Source organism: Mobula hypostoma, chromosome 8 (genome assembly GCF_963921235.1).
Source record: "Mobula hypostoma chromosome 8, sMobHyp1.1, whole genome shotgun sequence".
Lineage (NCBI taxonomy): Eukaryota > Metazoa > Chordata > Chondrichthyes > Myliobatiformes > Myliobatidae > Mobula > Mobula hypostoma.
Genome location: NC_086104.1, coordinates 65,447,669 through 65,466,653, shown reverse-complemented (window position 1 = coordinate 65,466,653; position 18,985 = coordinate 65,447,669). Strand labels below are relative to the sequence as shown.

General features: G+C 40.6%; 1 protein-coding gene across 5 annotated transcripts in view; it reads right to left on the bottom strand.

Annotated features, from left to right (window-relative positions):
* LOC134350589 (rho guanine nucleotide exchange factor TIAM2-like) overlaps positions 1-18,985 on the bottom strand; it is a 276,948-nt gene that overhangs the window by 43,417 nt on the left and 214,546 nt on the right. For 4 of the 5 annotated variants that reach the window (XM_063056011.1, XM_063056010.1, XM_063056012.1 and 1 more), the window contains 3 exons: positions 16,359-16,451; positions 15,116-15,364; positions 11,850-11,950 (listed from right to left, as the gene is read on the bottom strand). In XM_063056011.1, the coding sequence (XP_062912081.1) occupies positions 11,850-11,950; positions 15,116-15,364; positions 16,359-16,451 (443 nt within the window). Of the gene's footprint in view, positions 1-8,627; positions 8,730-11,849; positions 11,951-15,115; positions 15,365-16,358; positions 16,452-18,985 lie in introns of those variants that run through there. The other variant, XM_063056013.1, reaches the window with a different exon arrangement.

Sequence of the window (18,985 nt, the reverse complement as noted above, 5' to 3'; positions counted from 1 at the left end):
TCTGCCGCCCGCATGAGATGATGGGTCTATCGGGACTTTGAGACATCTTTTTACCGTGCCTATGGTCTGCTCTTTATTAAATTATGGTATTGCTTTGTACTGTTGTAACTATATGTTATAATTACGTGGTTTTGTCAGTTTTAGTCTTGGTTTGCCCTGTGTTTTCTTGTGATATCATTCTGGAGGAACATTGTATCATTTTTTAATGCATGCATTTCTAAATGACAATAAACGAGGACTGAGTGTCCTCATAATCTTAAAAAAACAATCCAATTGCAAGTTTTAAAGTCAATTAAAAGTGAATACTGATTGAAATTAATATCACCTTTTCTATAACAAATGTTCTATTTTTCTTTGTAACATGAACTGCTTTAACATTAAGATCTTTAGTGCATTTTTGGCCCAGAAATTATATGCCACTTCTTGCGAAAGGCAATCTAGATGCTGAAAAAATCTGACTGTATTTAGAAAACACAGCTGTAAGTACTACAGTTTTTATTTATTTTATTTTTATGCCTACATTTATCATTAAAATAAATAAAGACATGACATTTTGAATAGTGAAAACATCAGGTCAAGCAGGCACTAAAGGAAATAACCCATCAGCCAATGGAAAATCTGTAGACATTGCCTGAATAAAAACTCTGATTTTGGGAGAAATGCATGACGTGGCTGGTTAATCACGGAAAAGAATAATTGTCTTCTCCTGGAGAACAGAAAACCAGCAGAGGACTTGAAGTCAAAATTAGGGAATTTTGCATGTGTATACTTGAAGACTTGTGGTATTTGCATCCACTGCTGGGAAACCTAGAAAGACCAAGAACAGAGACATAGAAACATAGAAAACCCACAGCACAATACAGGCCCTTCGGCCCACAAAGCCATGCCAAACATGTCCTTACCTTAGAACTACCCAGGCTTACCCATAGCCCTCCATTTTTCTAAGCTCCATGTATCCACCCAGAGAGTCTCTAAAAAGACCCTATAGTTTCTGCCTCTGCCGCTGCCGGCAGCCCATTCCACGCATTCACCACTCTCTGCGTAAAAAACTTAACCCTGACATCTCCTCTGTACCTATTTCCAAGCACCTTAAAACTGTGCCCTCTCGTCTTAGCCATTTCAGCCCTGGGAAAAAGACTCTGACTATCCAGACGATCAATGCCTCTCATTATCTTGTTCTATCAGGTCACCTCTCATCCTCTATCACTCCAAGGAGAAAAGGCCGAATTCACTCAACCTATTCTCATAAGGTATGCTCTCCAATCCAAGCAACATCCTTGTAAATCTCCTCTGCACCCTTTCCACATCCTTCCTGTAGTGAGATGACCAGAATTGTGCACAGTATTCCAAGTGGGGTCTGATCAGGGTCCTATATAGCTGCAACATTACCTCTCAGCTCTTAAACTCAATCCCATGATTGATGAAGGCCAATGCACTGTATGCCTTCTTAACCACAGAGTCAACCTGCATAGCAGTTTTGAGTGTCCTATGGACTTGGACCCCAAGATCCCTCTGATCCTCCACACTGCCAAGAGTCTTGCCATTAATGCTATATTCTGCCATCATATTTGACCTACCAAAATGAACCACTTCACACTTACCTGGGTTGAACGCCATCTGCCACTTCTCAGCCCAGTTTTGCATCCTATCAATGTCCCGCTGTAACCTGACAGCCCTCCACACTGTCCACAACACCTCCAACCTTTGTGTCATCAGCAAATTTACTAACCTATCCCTCCACTTCCTCATCCAGGTCATTTATAAAAATCACAAAGAGTAGGAGTCCCAGAACAGATCCCCAAAGCATACCACTGGTCACTGGCCTCCATGCAGAATATGACCTATTTACAACCACCCTTTGCCTTCTGTGGGCAGGCCAGTTCTGGATCCAGAAAGCAATGTCCCCTTGGATCCCATGCCTCCTTACTTTCTGAATAAGCATTGCATGGGGTACCTTATCAAATGCCTTGCTGAAATCCATATATACTACATCTACGTCTCTACACTCATCAATGTGTTTAGTCACATCCTCAAAAAATTCAATCAGGCTCATAAGGCACAATCTGTCTTTGACAAAGCCATGCTGACTATTCTTAATCATATTATGCCTCTCCAAATGTTTATAAATCCTGCCTCTCAAGATCTTTTCCATAAACTTACGAACCACTGAAGTAAGACTCACTGGTCTATAATTTCCTGGGCTACCCCTACTCCCTTTCTTGAATAATGGAACAACATCTGCAACTTTCCAATCCTCCAGAACCTCTCCTGTCCTCATTGATGATGCAAAGATCATCACCAGAGGCTCAGCAATCTCTTCCCTCACTTCCCACCGTAGCCTGGGGTACATCCCATCCAGTCCCAGTCCCGGTGACATCCAACTTGATGCTTTCCAAAAGCTCCAGCACATCCTCTTCCCTAATATCTACATGCTCAAGCTTTTCAGTCCACTGCAAGTCATTCCTACAATCACCAAAATCCATTTCCGTAGTGACTACTGAAGCAAAGTATTCAGTAAGTACCTCTGCTATCTCCTCCGGTTTCATACACACTTTTCTACTGTCACACTTGATTGGTCCTATTCTCTTAAGTCTTAACCTCTTGCTCTTCACGTAATTGTAGAATGCCTTGGGGTTTTCCTTAATCCGGTCTGCCAAGGCCTTCTCTTGGCCCCTTTTGGCTCTCCTAATTTTGTTCTTAAGCTCCTTCCTGCTAGCCTTATAATCTTCTAGATCTCTATCATTACCTAGTTTTTTGAACCTTTCATAGGCTCTTCTTTTTTTTTCTTGACTAGATTTACAACAGCCTTTGTACACCATGATTCCTGTACCCTACCATCCTTTCCGTCTCATTGGAACTTAGCTACGCAGAACCCCACGCAAATATCGCCTGAACATTTGCCACATTTCTCCCGTACGTTTCCCTGGGAATATCTGTTTCCAATTTATGCTTCCAAGTTCCTGTCTGATTTACTATGTTTAATTGAAGTAAGGGGAAATATGAGTCTTAGTCGTAGTCATACTTTATTAATCCCGGGGGAAACATTTCCCTAACTTGTCTGTTCCTACCCCTCTCCAATGCTATGGTAAAGGAGAGAGAATTGTGATCTCTATCTCCAAAATGCTCTCCCACTGAGAGACCTGACACTTCACCAGGTTGACTTCTCAATACCAGATCAAGTACAGCATCTCCTCTCGTAGGATTATCTACACATTGTGTCAGGAAACCTTCCTGAACACACCTAACAAACTCCACCCCATCTAAACCCCTCACTCTAGGGAGATGTCAATCAATATTTGGGAAATTGAAGTCTCCCACCACAACAACCCTGTTACTATTACTCCTTTCCAGAATCTGTCTCCCTATCTGCTCCTCGATATTCCTGTTACTACTGGGTGGTCGATAAAAAACACCCAGTAGAGTTATTGACCCCTTCCTATTCCAAACTTCCACCCACAGAGACTCTATAGTCAACCCCTCCATAACTCCTTTTCTGCAGCCGTGACACTATCTCTGATCAACAGTGAAATGCCCCCACCTCTTTTGTCTCCCTCCCTGTCCTTTCTGAAACACCTGAAGCCTGGCACTTGAAGTAGCCATTCCTGCCCCTGCACTCTGTAATGGGACAACATCATAGCTCTAAGTGCTGATCCACACTCTAAGCTCATCCACTTTATTCAAAAGTTCTTGATTAGCCAGGGCATCAAAGGGTATGGGGTGAAAGCAGGGGAGTGGGGATGACTGGATGAAGTGGATCAGCCCATGATTGAATGGCGGAGCAGACTCAATGGGCCAAATGGCTTACTTCTGCTCCTAAATCTTATGGTCTTATGGTCTAAAATACTCCTCGCATTAAAACACACACATCTCAAACCATCGGTCTGAGTGCATCCCTTCTCTATCACCTGCCTATCCTCCCTTTCACACTGGCTAAAATTCAAAGTCTGAAGTAGACAAGAGCTTGAATTGGTTCCTAGCTATTTAGATTATTAGACAGGATTTCTAAGCACTTACGAAGAGCAAAGGTTAGTGGAATTCAGGGAACGGCAGACAAGAAGAGGCGATCGGCTGGAAAGGAGAGAGAAGCAGCATGCAGCTAGCATGCCTGATGCTCTTTTATGAAAGGATGGGGAAGAGCAAGATTCTTGCTCCTCATGGGCACTAACAGCGCTGGAAAAGCTTATGCTTGTTAGATCTTGTGCCTATTTTCTTCAGCTCCCAGGCTTCCCAAGTCCGGTGAAATCAATATTAAAGCTACCAAATCCATATTGGTGACTGAGCCTGAAGTTTCATTTACACATTACCAATAGCTCAACTATCACTAAGGGGCCAAAGTCACTCCCTGCCCTAATAAATGCAGCATTTAAAGTTGCCACAGTTATAGGATCATAAAAAATTATGACACAGCTGGTGGCTTTTTGACCCATTGCACCTATATCGGGCTATTTAGAGGGACCTTGCTAATCCTTCTTTCCAGTAAAACCTTCAGGTCAGGGCTTTTCAAAATACACAAATGAATATCTTATAAACGTGGTAATCATTTTTATCTCCATCACCAGCCCACTGTGAATTTCATACCGTACCAATCTCTAGTGGAAAAAGGCTTTCCCTTTCCCCTCTTAACTTTCTATCAATTACTTTCAACCTGTGCCCATGATTTGAGACCCCTGATAAGCAAAATGAATCCTTCCTGTTTACTTCATGTCAGCCCTCAATTTATTTTTGTTTGTTTTAAACTTCAAAGTTCCACTCAGCCTCTGTTCCAAAGAAAACCACCCAGGCATATCTAATCTTTCCTCATTACTATGAGTTTCTAATCCTGGTAACATCCTCTTTAATCTCCTCTACAGCCTTTCCAGTGTAATAATATCGTTCCTGTAATGTGGAGATCAGAGTTATGTGCAATGCTTAAGTGATGACCCAACCAGTGTTGCATTCAGTTTTAGCATCATTTTCCCGATTGAATAATCAATATGTTGTATATTTTATATATCTATAGCATAACCATTATTATATTCTATTCCTTTGCTAGTAAAGGAAAGCATCCCATTTAGATGTTTTTTTAAAACCATTTTATTAACTGGTTCTATCATTCAGGATCTGAAGAGACACACACACACACACACACACACACACACACACAAACACTTGATTCCTCCATGTTTTTTGATATCTTTTTCCTTTGCTTTGTTGTGTAATATTTCTCCGGATTAAACAAAATTTGCCATTTTCTGCCCAACTGACAAGATCATCTACATCTTCCGTAAGTCTAAAGTTATCTTCCTCGCGATCAACCACACAGCAATTATTTCAAGCAACACACATCAAAGTTGCTGGTGAACGCAGCAGGCCAGGCAGTATCTCTAGGAAGAGGTACAGTCGACGTTTCAGGCCGAGACCCTTCGTCAGGACTAACTGAAGGAAGAGTTAGTAAGAGATTCAACATTTGTCTTGCCTTTTATAACCATTTAACTTCATAGGGACAATTGAGAACAGTGGTGAACAGTGTAACTAGAGAGAGGGAGCAAAGTTTGTTGCTTCTGTCACACAGATACAGAGAACAAATGTGAAATGATTGTTTCACACATCAACCCCACATCAACATATATTTTCCCCCTTTTATGTGTGTGGAAGAAAGGATTTACTCATAAAAATTATTGAAGGTTAGTATCTTTCGCATAGTGCTAAGCTAAATTAAGAACCAAGAAACAGGATTAGATTGGGTCAGATGTAATATTAGCAATGAAGAGACTTTTGGGTGTGTCATCAGGAAAAGCAATTTTAAAAATTGCTCATTTTACAAAATATGACCATTACTGATGCGATCAGCATTACTGCACTGCCTGAATTACTTTTGACAAAGTGGTGCGCAACATCTAGAGTGGGGAACACACAAATGGTGGTGTTCATGCACCTTCTGCCATTGACCTTGGTGACAGAATCAGAAATTCAGGAAGTGCAATCAGAGAAGAGAAGGTAAGCACGGGCAGTGCACGTGGTAGTCATAGTGTAACAGTGATGGAAGGAGGCAAAGTTCAGCGTGGTGAAGGTGTGCCCATCCATATGTTGCTTTGTCCTGGTTGATGTTGAGCTCCATGAGTTGTTGGTGCTGCACCCATTCAGTTGAGCTCTATTACACTCCAGGTTTGTGCCTTGGAAGATAAAGCACAGGCTTTGGAGTGTCTGGAAGTGAGTCACTTGGCACAGCGAATCAAGTGAGTAATGGATCTCAATCTTGCCAGATCACTCACGCTCCTACTGTCGTCTTGCCAGCATCTTTTAAGACCGTCATTCGGACACATTCGCTTTCTAGTTGTCTTTTTGGTAACAAAGGTTGCCTATGTACTGCCTGAACTTGCAGACAATAGGGGAAGTTATGTTGAATAAAGGCCAGCACAGCATCGTGGGCCAAAAGGCCTTTACTGTGTTGTAAACACAAAATACTCTGCAGATGCTGGGGTCAAAGCGACACTCACAACACGCTGGAGGAACTCAGCTGGTCGGGCAGCATGCGTGGAAACGATGAGTTGACATTTTGGGCCGGAACCCTTCGTCAGGACTGAAGAGGGAAAGGGCAGAGGCCCTATAAAGAAGGTGGGGGAGGGTGGGAAAGACCCTCTTCACTGTGTTGTAATGTTTCATGTCCTATGCTGAGTAACCATGCCACTGACTGGGTTGACAAAACAAATGCAGCTCTTAGACATAATCAAGAAACACTTCACTCTATAACAAAGCACATCTCTTCCTCAAACACAAACATAGGGGACTTGGCTTAGTGCAATGTTATGTCCAAGTTTAGGTGCTCTCATATGGTGGGTGAAATTGAGGCAAAGACCAAGGTGAAGAGAGACTGAAAATTATATTCTAATTTGAAACACCTTTGTTTCCCAAAGAGGTTGAATGTGTTTGCCTGAGTTGATCAAAATGTATACAATAATAAAGGTGTCCCCCGCTTAAGGAAGTTACTATAATTGAGCTCATCATAAGGAAGCAGACACAGCCGGGGTTGTGCCTTTCTTGAACTAAGCCCATGAATCCTGCTATAAACTTCCAGAATCTGGAGTTTGGCCCAAGTTCTAACTACGTTACGAAAACTGAGACTGCAGATTCTGCAACACCAGGCACCAGACCACCTTCTGTGTCTCTGCCCATCCAATCCACCCTCTGCAAAACAAACCAATCATATCCCTGAACTGCAATGCACAACTGGATGTGAATTTCAAAAGCACTCCACAGACACGATTCAACAGCCAGTTTAAACGTTCATTTACAAGGTATACTAACTGTTTATGCAGGTCAAGTTGTGGTCCACTGCAAATCCTCCTTATCAGAGAAAGGATATTTCAATTAATGCAGTTCTGACCACTTTATCCATAGGTCAGCTATATCGTTTTCTCAGCCACAAACAAAAAAGCTACCCACTCAAAATTTTAAAATACTGCCAATACTTAATAACTATGATTATGAACAAGGTAGCAGGGTTGGAACTGGCATTCAGGGTTCCAATCCCAAGAACTATTCAAATCTGAACTACTTGTAAATTGCCAATAAGCAGAAAGAGCATGTGGGAGACGACCCCAGCAAGACCAGTGAGAGGAGAGCAGCTGCCAGCCAGCCTCAGTGAGTGAATGAGGCAGCCTGTTCAGCACGATCCAGCCCTCTGGTCTCCCACCTCCCAAATACCCATTGTACAGTATGGGGCACCCATATGAAACCAGAGAGAACCTGTGTGTTAATGTCTTCAAGAGGTGGGAATGAAAAAAAAACCAACAATTCTAAGTAAAATTCTATATTACATATCAAAATTTCAACAAATGCAGATAAATTTTCCAAAAATATTGAAATAAAATTCCAATGTAAATCATGATTGGGGTACATTATAATTGACTGCATTCTCTTCTGCTCTATCAAAATTACAGTTACTCAGAATCAGATATACTATCACTGATGTTGTAAAATTTGTTGGTTGTGGCAACAGTAGTGTGAAGACATAAAAATTACAAAATAAGATAGTACAAAATGGTTACATGGTTCTCAATCATCCAGATTACCATCGAATTAAATACTAGCAAGATTTACCAACACACAGACATCAACTCTTTAAATGGCTTTAAAAATGTCTGTCTTAGTGTTATTGAGACAGACTTCCTTGCAGGATGCATTCACATATATTCACCTTATTTAACATTATTTTTTTCCTGCTTTGATGCAGTACAGACCCTTGTCCGTCCTGCTGCAAAACTACCTTTGCTCATAAGTATAAATTTTACTTCTGTACAAATTAACACTGCCTCAACCTGTTCTACTGTAATATCATACGCCACAAAAACAACATAGGAAGCACAGGAAATAAATGAAAGCACATTGTAGAGAGGTGTTTAAAGTAACAACTTGGTCATGGTAATAGGCTCATGTTTGAAAAGAGACATATGAACACATTTAGAAACCTACTTCTATGCAAAGCAGGGTTAGTGGCTAAATACCTTTCAGAAAAACAATCAGGAAATCTGCATATCAACAGCTGCTAATTTGTGAGTAAAATTAAACCTGAAGGCAATTTAATTGCTTTTTTAGTTAATTAATATTTTGTTAAACATTATTTCAACAGTGCTGAGACATGTTCTCACCTGTATTACTATTCAAAGGTCCATTATCAAACAGAGAAAGAAAATCTCATCTGCATAGTCTGGCTGAATCCAAAAAGTCATCTAACATCCACTGTGTTTTCTTATGGATTGATTGCAAAGACAGTCACTGAACATAAACAAAATTAAAAATTGCAGCAATACAAGAACTTCCTCCTTACACACTCCACTGCCCATAATAGGAAATGGTTTGCTGACAGATTGCCTCAAACACAAATAAGCTTCCCTTTTGTCATGTCTAATATGTGTGAGGATGCTATAGTGTGCAACTTTGTTATAGAAGCACTAAGACTGCAGTCATTGAAATAATTTTGGATTACATTTACTGATCTAGAGCTTTGGTGAACGTTCAACTGAGCTGCTGCATTCAGGACACCCAAAGCAACTCTATTTTTATTATTTGCCCTATGTGCAATTAAACAAGTGCAATTCTCCTCCTACAGCAAATTCTAATTGTACTCATTGCTCGAAGGCAGTACCAATGGAGCTGACAAGGCCCCAAGTTTGGCTTTGACAGTAATAGGTGCTTTCAAATGATAATGATACACGAAATTACACAGCACTCAGTGGCAGCGTTACAGTCAAAAACTACCACACAGCTGCAACTCATGAAAATAGGTTTTATTTGGATTGCATGGGAGAATCCAAATTAGCAGCTCTCTTCCGCCTTTTCCGCCCTTTCAAGCTCCCTTCTCTCTTTGTGACACTCCCCTTTTTGGTTCTTTGGCTCTATTCTTCAACAGGCCTCCCACAACACCCTCTCCCCACCACTCCCTCAGCTGCTGACTGCTGACTGCAAATTCCTGACCTGCAAAATTGTCTGGGAGAAATTCTGTGGTAAAATCACCCATGTTCCACAGGATCAATCTCAGACACTGAATTTACATCCTCAGGGCTCTGGTCCGAAATCCCCAGGGGATCATTTCCCAAGAAGTCTCTCACCCACAGCCTCCTGCACGGTCAAGAGGACAAATGAGAACGTTGTCATCCTACATGGTGCAAGGTCACCCAGCTGTAGAGCAAGGGTGAATTCTGGAGGCAAAACTCCGAGTATTCTTTGCTTCAGAAAATAAATAGTGAAGGAACATTCATACTGATACTAGGAACCTTTAGCCTGTTCATTGGAAGGCTGTTGGTGCCCACTGTAAATTTCTGCAGTTCCTAGAATGGTCTCACCAGTGACCTCAAAACCACAGGACTGAAACAGAAGTGGGTCATCCTCATTTCTGTCAGACTGCCTAAGAGCAGGGATAAACCAAACCAAAAGATACAAAGCTTCAAATTGCATTAGCTGAAGGAATCTCAGTAAGGGCAGGACAGTGGCGTAACAGTTCGTGTAACGCTTCACAGCACCAGCGATTGGGCTTGAATTCCTGCCGCTATCTGTGAGAATTTGTACATTCTCCCCATGACCCTGTGGATTTCCTCCTGCTGTTTCAGTTTCCTCCCACATTCCAAAAAGACTTAGGTTAGTAAGCTGTGGGCTGAACCACACTGGCGCCAGAAGCATAGATCATTTGCAGACTGCACCCAGCACATCATTGGACTGTGTTGGTCAGTGATGCAAACAATACAGTCCACTGTATGTTTTGATGCTTGTGTGATAAATAAATCTAATCTTCTCTAACCTGAGTTTATAATACCCTTGCTCAACTGTCAGTACAGAAAAATCATCTTTGATAAACAATTTCACCAATCTCAATAATTACTACCACCCAAAGTTGCACACAAAACTAACACTACTATGTTGTTATTCCTTCAGTGTCGCTGCATCTAATCCTGGAGCTCTCTCCCTAATAGCACTGTGGAGTTATGTTCACTAGAGGACTGTAGCCTTTCAATCAGCACCCCACCATCACATTTCTAAAGGCAATTACAAATGGACAATAAATACTGGACTTGCGGAAGAAAAACATCCTAGATTTGGACATCTAATGACTCAAAAGTAGCAAAATCCGGATATAAAGTCAACTTCAATAATTGCAAGGCACCAAAATAAAATCTGGAAATATTCACTTTAGGTGGCACCTGTGTCAACATTGTTATATCAAATATCTTTCATCAGAACAGTGAAAAGTTGGGGTTAAGGCAAACATTAAGCTGCAGAAACAGATGAAAGGGAGTAAATACCAAAAAGTGAGACAAGGAGTGACTGAACAACAAACACGATGGTCGTGTTAGCTGAACAAGAACACTAAAGATCGGAGAACAATAAAAGATGTGTATGGGAGAAAGGCAAGATGGAGAGGGTGAAGGAATCTTCAAATTACCATTAGTAGGAGAGAGAAAAAAATCGAACATTGGAAACACAATTAACAAGTTTGGGATGGCTAATAATGGCTATTGAATTCAATGTTTTGTTTCATAGGATGTTCGTTAGAGCAGGTGCACTCCACACCTGCATCTTTATTGATTGGATACATGATTTAATATTAAATTGACAAGATTAGATTGCTCCAAGTTTGCTCATAGTATATGATACAGAAATACAATTAAGCCAGAGTAGCCTAGAGACCTGCGTTCAGTAAAGCAAACAGCCATAATTTCTGCTCCTGACTGCTTACGGCAGCTGCAGTTTGCTTTAAAAGTTTGATATTGTCTAAGATTGAAACATTCATCAATTGGTTTGAGGGCACAGATCATGTTACATCTGGTCTCTAGTAATCAAAATCTTTTTGGAGGGATTGTGGTTGGAGAGAGTTAACAAACAGAAACATCACATTCAATGTTGGAGCTATTTGGATTCAGGAAACCTTACAGAAGAAAACAAAGACTGTGCTCGGTCTATGAAAGGTAGCAATGAGAATATTGTTAGTTAGCATAATTTCTTTCCTAAGGTGCTTCTAAGTACGGTTGTATGAACATCAGCATTTAAAGATACTCACGTCAACAGGTGAATGGGAAAACTAGACAAGTACAAACCACAGCAAAAAGCAAGGAATTGAAACTAGGAATATTTCAGTGACTTCTGGAAGTATTTAACTTCCCCATACTCACATCAATATTTACCCCTGCAAATGCTAAGTATAAATTAGAGCAGTAATTTTAATAATCAATCCGATTCAAATATGCTACCAGGAAAATGAAATAAACAATGAACCCTTACATATTAATCACAGTCCACCATGGTATCAGTTCAAAGTTTCCTCTTAAATTTGGCTTTGTCAATGGTATTTGAAGCCCTCTACAAATTTTATCACTTACCTTTAGAAACGCGTCTGTATTTTCAGCTTGATACTGTGACTCCATATAGTCTGCTGCGGCACTATTTTTTAGAGCTGGTACTGGCGGTACACTAGTGAAATCTGCAATGTACACAAGAGTCAAACATTTCCCATGTAAAATCTCTCACAGTTCTATATTTAGCTTAACTGTTCACTGAATACAATGCTGATACCCCTCACAATTCAGACTCAATGATAATTATTTAGAATGTTATTAAAATAACGATTGAAAATAAATGATAATCTAAGAGTCAGCAATAAAATATATCAAGTGGAGCAGCAAGCTTTTATCAAAGAAAATTAGTGCATATTGCATGAATTTTTCAATAAGTCACTGTATTTGAAATAAGAGAAAAATTAAAAAGGGCAATCATTGCATGACTATACCAACCAGTTGAGCATGTATAAAAGATAAAATTCAGTCCATATGCTATTGACATAACCATAATGAAGCATTGTGTCTTTGTGATAGCCTTCACTTCAGTTTGCATAAATAGTATTTTGTTTAAATGGCTCCAGTCAGCATTAGGCCAGTACTTAGCTATATACAAATGGCAAGCAATCTTATTCTGTTACCTCTGTGCAAAAGTACACAGAGAACACTGCTTGGCTGCACCTTCTGATATAAACTCACATTCACTTTAACTCCTTCAAACACAACAGTTGTTAGATGGATTTAAGTAGGCTGGAAGTTGTACTTTATTTGAGATAATGACAAAAGTGGCAGATTCATTGCCACTTTTAAAATGTTCCACATTGTTTAAGCACATCAGAACAAGAGGCATATGCATGACATATCTGCTTTACCTACTGTGTGTGGGCAATGAACACTTTGATTAGCTACTTTTTTGTTCAACATCTATTTCCACTTAGTTGCATGCAGATACTAGACAGATAACAGAATGGTAGGCTCATCACTTGGTGAGCTAGCCAATTGGATAGAAAATTGACTTAGTAGAAAGAGTCAGAAAGTGGAGGTTCTTTTTTTAAGATTGGAGGCCCGTGAACAATGGTGTCCCATGAAGATTTATCCTGAGTCCACTGTTATTTGTCATCTATATTGATAATTTGGATGAAAATGTAGGTGGCATGATTAGTAAATTGGATGACATCAGGTATGGTGGCAGAGCGGACAGTAAATAAAGTTACAACATGATCTGGATTAACCTGGAAAGTGAACCAAGGAATGGCAGATAGAATTTAACTTGTACAAGTGCAAAGTACTGCATCTTGGCAAGTTAAATCATAGCAGAACTTGCACAGATAATTGTCCCCTGAGGGGACAATGTTTTGCAAGCTTGCCTTCCTTGGTCAGGGCACCTATAAGAGTTGGAATATTGCACTTCAGTACGATCACATTTGAAATCCTGTGCGCAATTCTGGTCATCTGGCTGCAGGAAGACTATCATTAAGTTCTAAAATGTGCAGAACAAGGATGATATCAAAGCTGGAAGGCTTCAGACATGACGAGTCTGGATAGGCTGGAACTTTTTTCCCTGAAGCATAGGAGGTTGGCCTTATAAGGAGATATTAAACATTGAGGAGCAAAGACATAGTGACTGGTCACAGTCTTTATCCCCAGGGTAGATACATCTAGAGGAAAGAATTTTACAGTGAGAGGGGATCCTGAGAGCAAATGTGGTGGAGACAGAGGAATTGAGAGAAGAGGACAGCTTTTTTGCTCTCAGGATGACACTCTTCATTCCAGAACTAAGGAGATGTCCTCCTTCTTCAAAGAAAGGGGCTTCCCTTCCTCCACCATCAATGCTGCCCTCATCTGCATCTCTTCTATTTTGTACATGACTGTCCTCATTCCATCCTCCCGCTATTGTCCTCACCTATCACCCCACCAGCCTCCGCATCCAGCACATAATTCTCCCTAACTTCTGCCATCTCCAGCAGGATCCCACCACCAAACACATCTTTCCCTCCCCCCCACTTTCTGCTTTCCACAGGGTTGCTCCCTATACAACTCCCTTGTCCACTCGTCCCTCCCCCACTGATCACCCCCCAGCCACTTATCCTTGCAAGTGGAACAAGTGCTACACCTGTCCTATTCAGGGTCCCAAATAGTCTTTCCAGGAGAAGCAACATTTCACCTGAGTCTGTTGGCGTTGTATACTGTGTCTGGTGCTCCTGGTGAGGCCTCCTGTTATATTCCTGTGATGGAATATAAGGTGTTGCTTCTCCAACTTGAGTGCGGCAGTAGAAGCGGCCATGGACTGACATATCGGAATGGGAATGAGAAGTGGAATTACAATGGCTGGCCACTGGGAAATCCCGGTTTTTCTGGCAGATGGAGTGTAGGTACACAGTGAAGCAATCTCTCAATCTACATCGGGATTGCTTCACTGTGTACCTACACTCCATCTGCCAGAAAAACCGGGATTTCCCAGTGGCCAGCCATTGTAATTCCACTTCTCATTCCCATTCCGATATGTCAGTCCATGGCCGCTTCTACTGCCGCACTCAAGTTGGAGAAGCAACACCTTATATTCCATCTGGGTAGCCTCCAACCTGATGGCATGAAATTCAATATCTCGAACTTCCAGTAATGCCCCCCCCCCACCTTCTCCTTTACTATTCCTCATTCCTTTTTCCCTTCTCATCTCATCTCCTTACCTGTCCATCACCTCCCTATGGTGCTCCTACCACTTCCCTTTTTCCATGGCCTTTGGTCTTCTCTTATCAGGTTCCCCCTTCTCCAGCCCTTTATCTCTTTCACCAATCAACTTCCCAGCTCTTTACTTCACCCCTTCCCCCCTCAGGTTTCACCTATCACCTACCATCTTGTACTTCTTCCTTCCCTCCCCCCACCTTCTTACGCTGACTTCTCAACTTCCTTTCTAGGCCTGATGAAGGGTCTCAGCCTGAAACGTCGACTGTTTACTCTTTTCCATAGATGCTGTCTGGCCTGCTGAGTTCCTCCAGTAATTTGTGTGTGTTGCTTGGATTTCCAGCATCTGCATATTTTCTCTTGTTTGTGACCAGATATAATTAGTAATTGTGAAATTCTTGTACATATAAAGATAACATTGTCTGCTACTGCTTGTTCCTGAAATGTAGAATGCGCCTGAACTACTTATTATACCAATAATTCAAGGGAAAGCACAAAATGGTGGTTTAAAACATTGAACCCTGAATCACTCTGTGTATGAGGTAAACGTAAGCCTTTAAATGTACATCATTGCTCTTTTGTAGCATGACTCGGCTTACAATTTTCTAGTTAAAAATTGAGAAACTCACCAGAAGGGACAGGAAGGAGATGGTTGTCAACAAACTCCTCCAGCAGTTTTGATTGGTCAGGAGGAAGCGGAGCTGTTATCTGAATTAATGAGTCGTTAGGTTCTGTTGTTCTTTGGTTCCAGTCTGAAGAAAATCTCCTGACAGTAAGTATTAAGTGATTTTCTGCAAACAAGGATTCAATACATCTATGGTGTAGATTCGTAACCACTTCTCCATTTATTATTAAAATTTCATCTCCGACTCTTGCACCTAACAGAAAGAAGAACACATAAATCAGGGTGTTACCCAAATCATCACATTGATCACATCAGGCTGCCAATGAGGCCACCACAAATAATATTTTTACTTCATATTTTTCCACCCATTTCTAAGTAACCTTTATTCAAATGATTAATATTATTAATAATAGCATAATCATTATGCCAGAGAAACTGAGGTATACATTCTGTTTATTCAAGTCATTCATGTAGAAATTTTGCTCAAGTGTTTCCCATGAACACACACAGGATTTTTATTTCCTTCTAGCCTCAGTTTCTTGCAGACCTCCAACATGCCATAGGAACAGCTAGTATTGAAGATGTGGCACTTGATAACACTGTCTCAGGAACTGTTTGTTAAAAGAATGAAAAAAAATGCCACAAACTACAGTAAACCTCTGATCATCTGCAATCAAAGGACTCAAGAGTGCCATTGAGGCCTATGTATGCGGCTGGAGCTGGGAACTGGATTTAGGAACATAGCTAGGATTGTGCAGGACCCAGCTGTGGCTAGAACTGGGGTCTGCAGTGGTTGTGCTGACCAGCTGTCTATTTCCAACCCCTTTAAACACAATGATTCAATGAAAGAATTATTATACAGAAAAAATGAAATAAGATTGTGTTGGTAAATTAATAGCAGTAACATCTAGTAGTCCAGAAATCCAACTCCATCAAAGTCTTGAGGCTGCAGCATTATTTTAATTTTTACTGTATAATTAGCATGCAGTGTCTCTCTTTTGGAACCTTCTTCCAGACACTAAGCTTCAGCAAACAGTTCCACTATGAAAGCATTGCAGCCAGTGGTAACTTCATTCACAAATTGCAGTACATCTGGCACTCTCTTTAAGATATTGCAGGACAGATATCACTAGTGGAATCTCTGATGGAGGCACTGAACTATAAAAGCAAAGTGTGTCATATTACAGTACTGAATATACCACTTCCCCAACACAATACTTCTCATGGATAAAGGCAGTCAATAATACCTTGTTTATCAGCCAGTCCACCAGGAAGCACGTCACTTACAAACAGAGAATTGTGCTGCTGCTTTCCATCCACCTGACCAGCCACAGCAAAACCTTTTAAACAGGAGAATAAGTAAAATTTTCACATTAGAAATAATTGTTCCCCTATGATTTTGCACTTTAGGTATAAGCAGTACATGCCAGGACGCTGTCATTCTGACAATATAAACAGATCATTCCCAAGCTAGCAAGTTTGTAGGAATATGTATTATTTACATTTTATAGGATTTCTTGGTCATAAACTATATCCCACAATATATAAAATAAGCTTCTTTGGAATGATGTAGATGTAGATGACCAGGATTTCAACGACTCCAAATCCTCCAATACAGTAACCACAGTTTACCTCAAACTGGAAACATAAAGAAAAGTAAACGGCTTTCCTAAACCAAAAGAAAGTGTACCTGATGAGAATAATTTGGCAATGAAAGGAAGTTACAGTGAGAATATGAAGCATTTCAACAACCATTTCCATCTTTGGACTCACTCCTTATAGATTGTAATACAAAGCATTCTAAAGATTTACAACTAAGTAAAGACCACATAGAGTGATAATACTCTTCCAAGGCAAAACAGGGATGATGGGGTTAAGTTCTGTCAGCCATACCTGCTGGCCACATTTGCTGAAAATGAACAAAATTAATCAGCAAGGACTCAGCTCCCCCTGCTGTCTTTCCATCCTCAGGTTCCAGATCAAAAACAAGCTTAATCTGGGACACATCAAATGCGAGAACCAGACCAAGCCTGTACTCCCATCCAACTCAAGAAGGGACCAGGTGCTAGGGAACACTATTTTAAAGCTGTTACCATTTCTGCCACAACCTCCCTCCTAGATTTATTCTCATTAAATATGGCTCACAGGGCTATGGTTCGATTACTTGACCAATAGCCAGGGGTCTGAGACACAGCAGCAGAAATCTGTGCTTAAATCTCACTATGACAGCTGGGGAATTTGGAAAAATGAAACAAATGTTAGTGATGGTAACCATGACACTCCTGGATTTCTGTAAAAAAAATTCTGGTTTACCAGTCCCCTTCAGGGAAGAAACTCCACCCAGCCTATTCAAGTGGTGACTCCAGACCCACCAACATGGTTGACTGCATTCTCTATTCAAGGCTCATCAGGAGGGGCAACAAATGATCTTCACCTTCTGAGATTGAGAACTTGGAACTCCCAGATCAAACAAATAAATGTTTTTTTTTGTATAAAAAGGTGAATAGTGAGGAAGTATGTACAGATTCCTGACTTAGGGAGATATGTGCCCTGCAATCAAATTGCAAATAGGCAGCTTTTTGAGGATGAACACCAGCTTTTACTGCCCTTTCCCTAAATGACGTTCAGCATTACAGTCGGTGTTCAGCAGTAGGATATCAGGAACACGTAACAGGGAAAGAATATATTATATTCTCTTCCTTGGCTGTCCCGCTTGGTGGCGCAATAATATCAGTGCTGGACTCCGGAGCGAAGGTTCCCGAGTTCGAATCCAAGTCGGATTGAGCATCGAGCTAGCAACTCGGCCTCGTAAAAACAAGAACAGCTTGCCACAGAAACACCATCAAAAGACAGTGCCCTGATAACTTCACTGCCGAGTTAAGGGCTATTCTTCTTCTTCTTCCTCCTCCTCGGCTCACTTATAAGTAACAAATTTAGTTTAAAGGGATTCACACAAAAAGGCTTTTGAACATATGCAGATATATAGTCTATTCTGAATCACATGCAAGAGCTTTCCTCTCCTATCATTCATTTATAAAAATTCAGGTTACATATATTGTCATTTCCGTATAATTGCAGTTCTGGCCAAATTTGGGAAAAAAAAGCATTTTCTGTTATTTTGGATATCCATTACATGTCCAATTAATCATAAAAACATCAGTCACGTCACTATTCAATTATTTACATTAGAACATCTGCTCTTCTAATTAAAGAGAAAAATGAACATGATCAAAGCTCAAGAAAGCATATGATCTGATGATTCCGACATGAATCAGTCCAGAACACCTGCCAAGAAACTGTTTCTATCTCAGCATCCTTTTGTTCTCTAACCAAAAGTACTTTTGATCACCTCTCAAATACAGACAATGATAATCAAAGACACTTTACCCTAAAGCAATCAACAGTAAATATTAAGTGCTCCAATAAAGACTCTTTTTTTCCCTTGCCTAAGCAGGTCACTCCTTCTGGGAATGAATAGAGTATTAGGGCAACAACAGCATTGCAAGTTACCCCTCTGAACAAAATGCCAGGAACATCAAATCGCAAGCAATTGCTCATCACTATGATAGACTCAGAACTGCAATCTCAGTGAGGAAGATTATAGAAGCTTTATCAAATTAATCACAACACAATGTATAATCATCCGCATTTTGCTGACTGCAATTTAAATTTGTTTCCACTTTACCAAAGTGTGTAAAAATTTTGAGTAACTAAAAAGTGAATATGTGGGGGAAATGGTTTAGTTGGTTCACCATATGTTTTGGAATTGTGGCATTCTGAACTTCCCAGATTTTGGAAGAGCCAACAGAAGATTTTTGCCTGTTTCAATTATTTAGAGCTAATTGTGGTTCTATTATGAAATACAAGCTTCCAA